Here is a 13,145-nt window from a genome sequence, read left to right on the forward strand (position 1 = left end):
TATGCAAAAATAAGTATGTCAGATTTAAATATGAGGAAGCCAGGATATGTTTGAAATGCTTTTTTACTGTAAAATGCAGTGCAGAATTTCAAATAATATGGCAAACCAAACATTGTAATATGCCAGTAGTTCTACCAAATGGAACTTCACCCAGAGCATGCAAATTTTTTTGCAACCCAAAAAATGGAAAGCTATGTAGACCCATGTCAAGTCAGTTTGGGAGGGGATGTTGCTAGTGAGCAGCTAAATGCTGTAAGCACTAAATAAACCAGTTTTGTACACAGCCTATTTACTCATCAGTACTGAATCAGCATCCCAGCTTCATGAAACAAAAATTCCAAATAAGGCAGAAAACTGTAGTTAGTCCTAAGTACTTTTTTCGTGGTCTAGATCATAGTATGTTGCCCATCACTGTGCAGGGATTTAAGCTGAATGTTCCTCTCCCAACTGACTTGGGAATATATAACGAGAAGGCTGCATTTCCATGGTGTTTGCAGGGTGTTGCAATACCAAATAGAGTACTTAGAACCAACTTTGAAGGGCTGAGATAAAAAATGGATCAACATGCCAAATTTATCATTAAATAGTATCCAATGAAAGTTTCATTATAGTTTCAGAATCTGCAAAACTCCATGCTCCTTCCAAAGAGGCTGCCTCACCCTGTAGTTGGTTTGAATATTGAAACTGTAACCAATAACCTAGACTTAGCTTTTCCCATCAAGCTTTTCCCTTCAAGCTCTGGGTGCTTCAAGTCAGGACCACACCAGTGCTACCATTAGTAACACGGTCAGAAAGTACACGATGTTATTCAGTGGGCTTAAGCCCATTCTTAGTCCCACTGTTTAGCTTGCAGGCCTTCTAAATAAAAAAAAAAAAATAAAAAAATCTTAGGGAAAATGTCATTTCATTATATGGGAAAATAAAGGGGACTAGATAGTACCTGCGCTTCATACGTTTTCTGGAGGAAAATAAGGAAGTCATGCTGTCAGATTCAAGGAAATCTTGTCTCAAGGTAAAACTGATGAAGAAAAGGAGATAATCCTATTGTTAGACTCCTATCTGTCACATATTTATTACATGAGCAATCTATGTATTCCTGGTACAGACAGACAGACATCTTGAAAACTATTTGGTCAGTAGCTCTGCAGTCTCTTCTGTGCTTACCACATGCTGTGCATTGGTGTGTGTAGGGGGATATAATGTCTACAAGAATTGAGTGAACACTCCCTGATGCATGTAAACTACTAGACTTTTACATTTTAAATTTTTCTTTTGATGTTTGTTAGCTAAATTCTATGGTATATTTATTTGTTTATTTGTTGCATGAATAAATTTGCTGCTGTTATAGGAAAAAAACATTTATTTAAATTTTTGCTTCTCCCTAGATCCCTGTTCCCAATCTTATTGCATTTGCTGAAGCTCTTGAAGTTGGTTACAGCAAATACAAAAATCCGTATCACAATTTGATCCATGCAGCCGACGTTACTCAAACTGTGCATTACATAATGATTCACACTGGTATCATGGTAAGAAATACTGCAAAGTTCCATTTACTTTTCAGACTCTGCTATTTTGGATAAATGTGTGTGTGTCTTAAGGAAAAAGCTCTCTTAAAAATTGTGCAGAGATAGATTCCAAACTATGGTTCATTACTACTCATTATGTCATTTTAACACTTCTTCCAGACTGGTATTCTCCTGATGTTGAGGAAAAAGGAGAAATAAAATCCTTCTTAAATCCTTTTTGCTTTTCATTGTCTGGGCTTGGGTATTATGTATCATACTAAAAGAGAGAAATTTGCAGGAGTGGGCAGATGAGAATTTTTCACTTCCACATCAGAGCTTGGGAGGTGTGATCAGGCAAGGAAACTTTAGTATCAGCTGAGGTCCTGGCCATTGAAAGATATGCTGAATTTGTGCAGGGTTACTCAAATACTCTGCAGCTGCTTTTTCTTTTAGTTTATAGCCTTCTTTAGAACTGCTCTTGTATACTGTATGTGCCTATAGTAGGCAGGAGATTGCATTAGCAATATCCCAATATTTTTTAGAATTTGCTTTGGGTCTGTGCAAGCATTTTTACTCTCAATGCTTAGATTTAATACCAGCAGTGGGAGTCATATTACTGTCAGCTTGCTAGACAAAAGTGAATAGTGACTGAAAGAAAACAAACATCTCTGTCAATGGCCTTTTGATGATTTGTCTTCACTACAAATGCACTTGTTTAAAAAAAAAAAAAAGTGGGAAGTTGATAGTGTCTGATTTCTGTTTGCAGAGCCATGAAACCATTCTGTAAGACTTCTGGAAAGGAAAATTTTAGGGCTGACTCTAGATGTTTGTGCTCCAATATAAACAGAGTAAATGTCAATCATTAGCTTACGTTAAGCCTTTTCTCACTGAAAGTTTGCCTTTGGCTTCAGTGGAGGCAAAACCAAGTTCCTAGGCATTGCAGGTTTTGATTGTACTGTTTGAAGTAGGTGTTTTGCTTCTAAGCGTCAAGTTTTTAAAGCTACATTTTAACATGAGTACTACTTGCAGAGTGAAGCCTGGAGTCTTCACCAGCCAAGATTCCTTTTCACATTGAGATGTTTTCTTGAGAAAGGACTTCCATACCAGACCAAAGCATAGGCTAGACAGCTCTTGCCAAGACGACTTCAAACCAGAGTTGTTGTAAACAATATTCACCTATCAAAATAATACTTTAATAAAAGGAAAAGCTTGAAGAGATTAAATCATGGTTCCTATCCTACCTTTGTCTTCTACTGTAAGATTAACTGCAAGAGTTAAGTGATGTGAGACTTGTCTTTGTTGCAGGTATATACCTGGACTGGCAACTCAACAGGGAGGAAAACTCCTTTGTTGTATTATACATTGTAAACATACCTTTGGCCCATTGTAACTGTGCCCCTCCATCCTTCAAAAAAACACAATAGCATCTAGATTTTCTTTGTGATGCCAGGACAAGTTTCCAACTTCTAGAGCTATCCTGGTCCATTTGGGATCCTTAGCCATTGATTAAACAACTTTGCAACACATTTTGTGCGTCTCTGAACACTCAATGAAGGAACCTGTTTCGTATTTGAGTATCTGGTTCTGCCGGCTGCACACGAGAATGACAAAGGTCTCTCCAGCTCCAGTTTTACCACATTAGCATCTTAACCTTGTAGCTGCACTTTGTGATTTGGACAACTATTTTCAGAAAAGCTTAGACTTTGTTGCTGTTACTTTGCTGTAAAACCTCATTCATGTTGCAATGCTGCTACAAAATATTCCTGTAAAATTAGGCCGCATTTTAAATATTCACGTTTGAATTGCTGAATTATGATATTGGAAAGTTCTTGGAAAGATATCTAAGTAGGACAACACTTAGTCAAGAGTGCCTTCAAACAGCTGTAGCTTGCCAGGCAGAAGGAACGTTTATAGAAATCAGTGTTTGAAAGAGGGCCTGGTGATTCTGCAGCTTGCTAAGTATTTCTGTCCCAAATGTCATTTGCAGTTTGAGAACACATCAGTATAATGCAAATGTTCTATTTAACTTGTTGGGTTTTTTTACTGTTGCCTGGTTAACCCTACAGAACCCTACTCAATAACAATTTGTAGTTTGCTTGTCAAGCTAATCGTTTTTGGAGTATATCCATTGTAATGCCTCTTTTAACTCTGCTTTGTCTTCTGACAAATACCTGGATTGGAGTAGATTTGATGCAATTCTATATCAAATTCCTTGGTGGTTTTTGCAGGTTGGCTCACAATTTGAAGTTTTTGTGCTTTCATTGTATCTTAAGGAACTGACACTGACTCCCAAATCTTGCAAAGAATTGCTGTCTTCCTTGTTCACTTCTGAAAGACAAAGAGAAGCAAATGTTTCAAAAAACCAGGTTTTAGAAAATTGTTTTCACAATTCCTGTTGTTGAAGTCATACGTTTTGTATCTTTTATAGGCACCTGGAAAACAGCCAAAAAATTTGGCTGGTCAGAGTTTATTTTTCTCCACAAGCCTTTGGAGAGATTCCAGTGAAGAATAACACATATTCAGAGTTGCAGTTAAAGAAATAAAATTATAATTGTATTTTCCAAAAGCTACTCTCTATCTTAAGAAACAAGATCCAGCCACCTCAGATCAATGTGTTAGAAAGTTAGATCTCACAGATGGCACACAATCTATTAACCTTCCCAAGAGATTAAATCCCAGATGATACGATTTAAATATATTACTCAAGCTTACATTTATGGAGTCTTCGTCTTTATAAAGATTTTAGAATCCAAGTCCCAGGGAATATATCTTGTAAAGAACTTTTGAGTCATCGATCATCTTCCCACCATGCCTTTTCTCCTCCCACGTACCTGTATTGCTCAAACTAAAGGAAAAAGTGTCTTTACTGTCAATAAGTGCACTGTGAGACTCCCTTTCTTACTCATTTTTAATCCATCATTGCCTAAAAAATAGTTTGAACCAGAGCTCATGTAAAGTTGAAGTGTATCTATTTACTTATAAGCAATCTGTAACACCAGAAAACAGCTTTTCCAATAGCTGTTACACCTGCGCTGCATTGTATCTTCCAGGAGGAAAGCAGGTCCCAGCTCTTCACAGTCTTACAGACCTACAGATATCTGATTTTCCTTCTCCCTTTGAGAAGAACACTTGTTAACTCTCTTTCTCCTCCTTCCTTAGAAATCCTTTAGCTAAAGTAGTTCTCCAATTCTCTAACTTCAATACTGATCTGAATTTTGACTGTACAGATATGGTCTCTAGAACACTTCCTCTCACATAGAACTGTATGAAGTTTCTGTGTAGCCCATAGATATTGTTTACAAGGAATGCTCTTCTACTTATAAATGCATTGTCTAGCAACTCTTTTGGTGACTAAAAAAAGATGATCTTTGAAAAGGCATCTTAAAGAAGAAGTTCATGTTTAGCTTTACTGACTAATAATTTCTGGGTTTCTATTCTATTTGGTATGTTGCAAACATTGTGAAAGCCAGGACTGGTCACGGCCTGGTTTCTTGTGACACACAGTATGATGAAGGTCATAGTTTCCAATTTTAGAACTGCTCACAGTACATTCTCATTCCTCTGTTGTGACCTTTTAAAATCTATACTGCTTCACTAGCAACCAGTACTTGTTGTTCCTCAGCAGTCTTATTTTGTCGCTGAATGACCTATTTCATTATTCTCGCATTGCTTATGAATCTTGACTATTGCCTTTCTTCTTCCTTGAACGAAATATTGCTATTGGCAGCTTATACTGCTTCTGGCACCTTATACATCTTATATGCATTCATGCACATGTATGTGCATGTATGAGTCCATAAGGATGAGATCATTCTTTGATCCTTTAGTACAGAAGCTTACTTCTACACTAAAAATATCTGAAATATGTGTGGAAATTCTTGACTGGCATTTGACTTAATCAGTCCTGTGACTGCGGGGGTTGATTATCATGTAATTTTTCTGCCCCCAGTTTTAGATGGAGTAAATTTTCTCCTTAAGGATGGTTTATCATTCAAGAAATAGGACTTGAAAGATAAAATAATAAACATGATTTTACAAACTGAGCAACACAGAACAGCCCCAGTTAGTGAGAGGTATAAAAGTGCACAGAACTCTAAGATCTGAATTATTTTGTATACATGTCCTCTTTTACCTCTTGTTCTATGTAACTGTATACTAGCTTTATGTACCCTTTTTTTGCATTAGTACAAAGTATGATAAAATTTAGAACAGAAAAATCTCCCATGGGCCCAATTTTAGTGCTGCATACACTGGTAAAATATGGTTATTGCTGATGTTGTACCTAGAAATTATTGTCAACTGTATAATATATCGATCACTAAAAGAAAAATCATAACCTTAACTTCATATCAAGCTTTTAGATGAATATAGCATAATTTGGCAAGTGCCATGTATGGGCTAGCAGTTTAGATACTTCCTACTCAAAACAGCTATGAAGTATACCATATAGTTATCTTAATAACTTCTCGTATTCTTTTGAATGCTGATATTTACTTTGCTAGTGGCTATAAGGATGTTAACTTGGTCTCAGAGAAATAATAAGCACAAGGAGTTACTTCGTTGTATAATACTGAAATCTTAAGGGTATATAGTTACCTGCAATAAGACAAGAATAAATTTTACTTAAGTTGAAGGTAATACGAAACATTTCTAGTACTGTAGTGTTTAATCTGAATTAGGCTGTTATAGAAAATATGACTAAGATTTCTTTTTAATTTACCAGCACTGGCTCACAGAACTGGAAATTTTAGCAATGATCTTTGCAGCTGCCGTCCATGATTATGAACATACTGGGACCACGAACAATTTTCATATTCAGACAAGGTAAGTGAAGTGGTCCTTAAATCATCATATCTGGACTTTGCTATTCATTGGTCTGAGCTGTTTCGTACCTCTCACTGATACTGCCAGGAAGTAGCGAGTTCATTCCTGATTTTACAAATTGTTTCCTTGACCTCTGTAGTGTTAATGGGACTGCTCACACGAACAAAGACAGTGTGGAAAAGTAAGGAGTTAGCTCCATAGTGTTTGAAATCACAGAATCACAGAATGTTAGGGACTGGAAGAGACCTCAAAAGATCATCTAGTCCAGTCCCCCTGCCGGAGCAGGAACACCTAGGTCAGGTTACATATTTTGGAGCTGATATGTCAAGAGGGACTTAGAAAGCCCGTCATCCCTGTGTTTGCTTGCTTAAATTCTGACACTTTTGACTCAAAAGTTTCTCCCACAGTGTCCCCAGAAAAATGCCAATTTCAGCAAGGTGTCTGTACTTATTTCAGGTGCTACATTTTATTTCAACTTGTGTATTAAACTTACAGGGTCCTAGTACAGATGGAGAAACCTTCAAGTACAGCTTTAGAAATACCTACTATGAGTCCTCTCCTAGCATGTTTTGACAGCATCCAGAGCAGTTACAAAAAATAAATCTAGAAAGAAATCTGATTTGAAAGTGAGGCTGACTGTATTCTCATGCAGGTGCAGCGTGTCATCCCAGCCTTTGTTCCAGAACAACAGCATGTACCTCTCTCTCTTAAAATATTTTCAGCTTATCAAAGAAAATCATTGGCCAATGCATTACTGGGTGATGAATGGTAGGCCTGATACTTAGCCTAGTACAAAGCATCTTATTGTTCTCTCACACTAGGCTATACTTTGGTTTTAGTATCTTCAGTTGAGAAGTCCACTTTACCCACTCTTGAAAAAAAAATTTCAGCAAAGTACTGACCTATTCTAATAAAACAGCATACTCACACTTGCCTGTATAGATAATGTGTCCAACTGTTACATTTAAATTAAATCCATAACATACCATTGCCCCGAGATGCGCCCTTCAATAATGAACAAATTCTAGATCTGCAGCTGAAAGACTTAATTATTTTATCCCTCAGCACAGTCTGGCTAAAAATAAGCTTCAGTTGGTAGTTCCAAGTTTATATTACTTTTCTATTTTTGTCCTTAATGTTTTGCTCTGAAGTATTGCAAAAGTGGAAAATGAATCAAGCTGTTAGACTTTGACTTTTACTTGGTCATATTTGCAAGCAGGTATTTGTTTTGTGATTGGAGCTCTTTCTTCCCTCCTACTGGAACTTGGCCCTGATGTGGCATCCCAGGGCCATGAATCCAGGCTTCTTTTGCCTGAGAAAAGCTGACGAAATGGCTGTCATAGTCACAGCAAACCTTAGCACTGTTTAAAACTAGCCATAAGTACCTATGTGGGTTAAAGTGTGCTTTGTAATCGTGTGTGATTGGCAAATTATGTTAGTAGGGTTATGGTTGCAAACATATTCATTATTTAGGTAAGTTGTGGTTTGTTCCTCTAAATAAAATTTCCAATCCTATTTTAATTTTTTAGATTCCTGGTACCATAGTGTACACCTGGGTGGTTACACTGAATATATATTATTGCTCAACAGAAGAAGAGGTTGAATTTATCTTATTAATACCATAGTAAGCTGCGCTGCTAAATCATCACACCTTTCTTCTAGTACAGACTTTTCAGCTGACCAAATTGAAATACTGAGGAATAGTTTTGTCAGAACAGAAGTGTAGCCGAGAGGGGAGACCCAAGGTTGTTTAGCAAGTCAGATTGCATCTTGGGCAAACAAATTATCCAAGAATTAATGAAGTTTAAAGCTAAATATGAGAAAGCCATACTACGGCAAAAGTTGTGAAAATCTTTATGTGATTTTAGTGTTGTAAGTTAGTCATTAATTAAGAGAGAAAGGATACTGTCGAGGGTGCTAACATTATCATAACAGTCTGGCTTTAGGAAGCACTTGAATGCAATCAAATTTCAGCATAGCATCTTTTCCATTCCATTGTTGTGAGGCTCGAGGTTTGGTTGTTTTTCTGAAAAAAAAGATGGCATCCATTTAAAACATATGAAATTGAAGTTTTAAAATACTTTATGATTTACAACTCCTTCTGATTATGAGTGACATAGGCCAAAACGTCTCTCTCAGAACAGAGGTAGCAATTTCTAAAACTCCTGCTATGTGTGGAGCCCCCTCTGTTGGTGAATGCATTGCATTTTAAATGGTTGTATCACCTAAGAGTACTCTTGAGTAGCCTAATTAGAGCATTTCTCCCCCTCTACGATCCTACCTACAGTAAAGAGCCTCAAAGATCTCACAAATTTTTGTCATAGTTATAGCATATAAATAAAACACTACACATGTAAAAATACTACTTTCCCACAAGCAGTATATGCAGTATATACAATGGTATAGCGATAATTTTTTATGCATTCGGGATGGAAACTTTATACAAAACTTTTATACAAAAGGAAAGAATAAACATAGTTTGATATACATAGTCAATAGTTCTCATAGAGAATATACATTCCTACCTCTGCCAGTGCCATCATCAGGATACTACTGAAAATTCTGCCTTTTTTTTTGACATTAGGTCAGATGTTGCAATATTGTATAATGATCGTTCTGTTCTTGAAAATCATCATGTAAGTGCTGCTTATAGACTCATGCAAGAAGAAGAGATGAACATCCTGGCAAATTTAACCAAAGATGACTGGAGGTAAGACCTACTGTGACATTCAAACTTAATTCCAATATTTAAAAATAATAAAAAATACCCGGCCTTCCCTGCGGAGTCTATTTTAAGAGCTGAAGTTACAGGAAGAAACTTTGGCACTGGAAGGAGTGATGGATATTTACAGCTTAGGGAAGGCTGCAGTGGTGTAAAGTACTGTGTGGGAGGTTCCATAGAATTTTCCAAGTGAGGCTGTGCATTTATGAGGCATGGTGTTGGACTGTGTGGACAGTGTCTCAGGTGAGAGAGCTTGTCAGGAAGACCCCAGTTCTGCCCCTGTCCAGCCAGGTTACCTTTGTCTGTCAGTGCGTTAAAACCTCAGTGCAGGGTCACACGCTGCTGCCAGCTTGAGCACCACGGCCTCTGGGATTTCTGCTGTGCAACATAGCACAGCACAGTCACATCTTGGTAAAGCGTTAAAAAATGAATTATCTGGAAAGTCCAAAAATAATAAAGGCCCAGAAGCGCTACAGAAATCTCTTTTCTTATCTCCTTCTGAATTTTTGTGTAATTCCTGAAGAACATTTGACCAGCTGCAAGAATCAGGATCGTAATTCATGTCACAAATACTAAGACCTGTAAGAACAAAATGAACAGCTGTTAGGGATAAGACTTTCTCCGTTATTAAAAAGGACATGTTATTTTTGTGTATCTTTGATCACTACATATAGCACTTAAAATACAAGTCTTCTGTGTGTTTCTGTAAACATAGCTATTATTCAGAGGTCCTTGTAAATAGGTGGACTGTGAAGCAAGAGAGAGAGGTTCTGCTTCCAGGAAGTCTACCACTGTGGATCGTGCCACCATGAATAACAAAGCTTTACTCTGCTTCATTTATATTTTCACAAAACTATACATTTATGAAGGAATATGTGGTGTCAGATGAAATTTTGGTGTGGTGTGTATTTACAGATTAAGAACTGCTTTACATGGTAGTTTTGTGTTATTTGACTTAGCCACGTGATCAGAACACCTCTAAATAAAGCATTTATTGAATGTAAGTCTGCTGACTCTTTTGTTTTTCAATTAATTATTTTTCTGCAGCTACTCTAAAACACTTAATATTAAAGTATTTTTAATTTTTTATTTAATACAAAGTGAGAGAGGAAAAATATGCTTTTGCATTCTCATAAAAGATTTATTGTCTGAGGATGCTTACTTAGATTTAATTATCATAAAATTTGTGTTGTAAATTTAGTTCTGGAGAAAGATCTCTGGAAGTAATTGTAAACTTTGGCAATAATTTCATATACAGCTATATTTTCATTGCCACCATGAGTCAGCCTTGCTCTACTTGGAACTGTTTTGGGGCTGATAGGTCTCTGTGAGCCTTTTTTTGCTTGGCCTAGCTACTGAGTGTGGAGAAGGTGATTATGCCAGTAGACAGCCATCAGAGCCTGGTATTCTGTCTTTTAAAATGATCATTGTAGAGAAGTAATGGTTTCCAAATCTTCAAACTTATTGCCTACAGTGTGATTTTTTTGAAGTGGTGGTGTTTCGTGTTGTGTCCTACTGGAGAATGCTTCCAGGTAAAAAGAGGCAGATATTTGGTTGAATTTCAGCTCAGGACTGGATCAAGGGTGGCTTGAAGACACTTATGTGCTTCCTTAGTCCTGGCTCCTTCATCAGTAGAGACCACCATATAGTTTGGGAATCCCTGCAGCAACATGCAGCTGCTCCAGCTGACAGAAATCTGGCTGCCAGCTAGTACAGTGAATCCCAGTTGTTCGCTTTTGTTATGTCACTGGGGAAAAGAGTGATAGGAATGAAACTCCTGTGAAAGAAAATATTTCCCAATGGAAAGAGGAGCCTATGGTTTCCAGCTGTGTGATGTTTATATATATTGCTCTGGTGGACTGCAACAGAATGAAGGGAGGAGTGTGATAGAGTCTCTTCACATTTCTGAATCACACTCTTCTCTGCACAGATTGCTCGGTCTGATCTTCCCACAGTTCTTTCTTTCTTTTTTTTTTTTTTTTAATATTAGGGACCCTTTGCTCTAACTTCTGTTGCATTTCATTTCTCCATGGTTTCAGAACCCGTGATAAACTACCACGTTCCTTTGGAAGTTGCTCAGTCACAGACTAGGTCTGTTTGCACTTGCTTTTCCATTTCATCTCACTGTGACCCAATTTGGATTTCCTGGAGGATCTTATTTTAGATTTGTGAACTTTGTTTGTGTACAGTGGTTGCACAGATCCAGTCCACTATTATATGCAGCCAGTTCGAAGTTGGTGGAATTTGGAAATCAGAGAAAGTAGAATTCGTGGTTTCTTGTTGAGGCCATTCAGTACAATTTAGAAGAGATATGTGAACTGACTAATAGGCAACTAAATTAGGACACTCAGTTCCATGTTTTGTCACTTAGCTAGGCAATTACAGTCTGTACTTTCAAACAAAGCAGTAACTTCCGAAGTGCCAGTCTGAGAACCTGCACAACCTGTTGAAGTCTGATACTTAACTGAGAGGATCAGTCATGGAAATGATGGTTTCCTGGTATTTGTTACTAATATAAAAAAAAATCCTGTTATTCTGTCATCAGATAGTGGTGTTCATTGGTCCAATGACAGATCTGTTAGACACTTAAAAGAAGCTCTTCAATTTTCTAATTATTACTAGAGTGAACTTCTTGGTTCTGTACTGGAATTCATGCTGTTAGAGTAAGAGTTTTGAAATTTGCACTGAATCAAATTGGCAGCAAATTGAAATGATAATTTGTTCAACTTTTTAATGTACTTCCTGGCACTGATTGTTTTCTTGACTAATGTCAGATCTGTTTTCTTGAGTTGCAGCAATTCAATTTAAAAAAAAAAATTAATACCCCTGCCTATTTAATCTGTGGTTCAGCCAATTATTTCAGCAAGATGAAGCAAAATGACTGAGAATGACTCTATAGTATTACATTTTCTTTTCTACATGTTAACGTTAATAAGATAAATGCACCAATAAACTGTCAGCTTCAATTAAGGTTAAAACATAGGGTTTGGGTCTGAGCAGGGAAACGCTGTCAGCATTCTGATGAGGATGTCCTTTGTGGATAACACACGTGACATTCATAGTCTTTTCTCACCGTTTTCTCAATTCTGAAAATATATTCCAGTCTTCCATATTATCTTGTTTCTCTCACTTAGCTTCCCTAATAAACTAAAGAGGGATCCCTTTTTGTCCCGCTTTCTCCTTTGATTTACCAGGCTTCTCATGTTCTAGCACCCCATGTGTTACATCAACTGTTATAGGTGGTCAGGTGTTATTAATGTCTCAAATGATTCCAGTCATAAGGCAAATGTTGATATGTTACCTGATTATATACAAAAGACTAAAAACCAATATGCATTATATACAATGCATAATGAGCAGATTTTCTTTCACAACTTCCTTTGGGAGTTTTCTGTCTGACAAAAGCAGGATTGCTATAATTTGCAAGATGAACGTTATGTCTTCTTCAGTTCCCAACTTGCTTTTGCTCATCTTAGCCTGTTTCTGCATTTTTTCATTAGTTACCTGCTGACTAAATGTCTTTGTCATGGACAAATACAGGTAAAGCTGGTTTCTGTTGACTACTTTTCTGAGAAATTAACGTGTCACTCCTTATCTCTTGTTTATTACAGCACTATTCATGTAATTTCTTCACATCATCTTGCATCTATTTTTTATAGTATCCTATCCATAGGACATATCGATATAGGAGGGTTGAGAAAGGATGACAGCACATGGTATGACAGTTTACTTAAGAAAAGTGGAAATTACATACTCAAACCCAGTAATCTTCCAATTCTGGGCCCCAAAAATCCGTTTGTACTGTATGTGAATAATGTTACTGCTTCCTGTCATGGAACTAAAGATGGCGGTGCCTGCGAGCCTTTTTGCTGTGGTATCATGAGCAGTGCTGATCGTATTGTCCTGATGCCTGTCGCTGTGGACTGCTTAATGAAGTGGGCAGGTATTCTTGCCCCAAGTTACCTGTGGGACCAGCGGAGGTCCCTTCAGTATGGAAGTTGAGAGGGTCTTTTTTCCCTGGGAAATGTTTTGGGAATGGTTGAAGTCCAAGAATAATCTTCTGTACAATGGTGGTAGACTGAGCATTAATAGAT

General features: G+C 37.2%; 1 protein-coding gene and 1 long non-coding RNA gene across 2 annotated transcripts in view; one reads left to right on the forward strand and one right to left on the reverse strand.

Annotated features, from left to right (window-relative positions):
- The window catches only part of PDE1A (phosphodiesterase 1A), a 117,763-nt gene that overhangs the window by 76,011 nt on the left and 28,607 nt on the right, over positions 1-13,145 (forward strand). The window contains exons 6-8 of the mRNA XM_065637400.1: positions 1,386-1,526; positions 6,229-6,329; positions 8,914-9,039. Of these exons, the coding sequence (XP_065493472.1) occupies positions 1,386-1,526; positions 6,229-6,329; positions 8,914-9,039 (368 nt within the window). The remainder of the gene's footprint in view (positions 1-1,385; positions 1,527-6,228; positions 6,330-8,913; positions 9,040-13,145) is intronic.
- Positions 3,683-9,023, reverse strand: LOC135990067 (uncharacterized). Its single transcript, XR_010606377.1, has 4 exons — positions 8,855-9,023; positions 8,236-8,355; positions 4,218-4,336; positions 3,683-3,833 (listed from the first exon to the last, which is right to left on the reverse strand). It is a non-coding gene; the product is annotated as an uncharacterized LOC135990067 (long non-coding RNA).

The sequence above is a fragment of the Caloenas nicobarica genome, chromosome 6 (assembly GCF_036013445.1).
Source record: "Caloenas nicobarica isolate bCalNic1 chromosome 6, bCalNic1.hap1, whole genome shotgun sequence".
In the NCBI taxonomy this organism is placed as follows: Eukaryota; Metazoa; Chordata; class Aves; order Columbiformes; family Columbidae; genus Caloenas; species Caloenas nicobarica.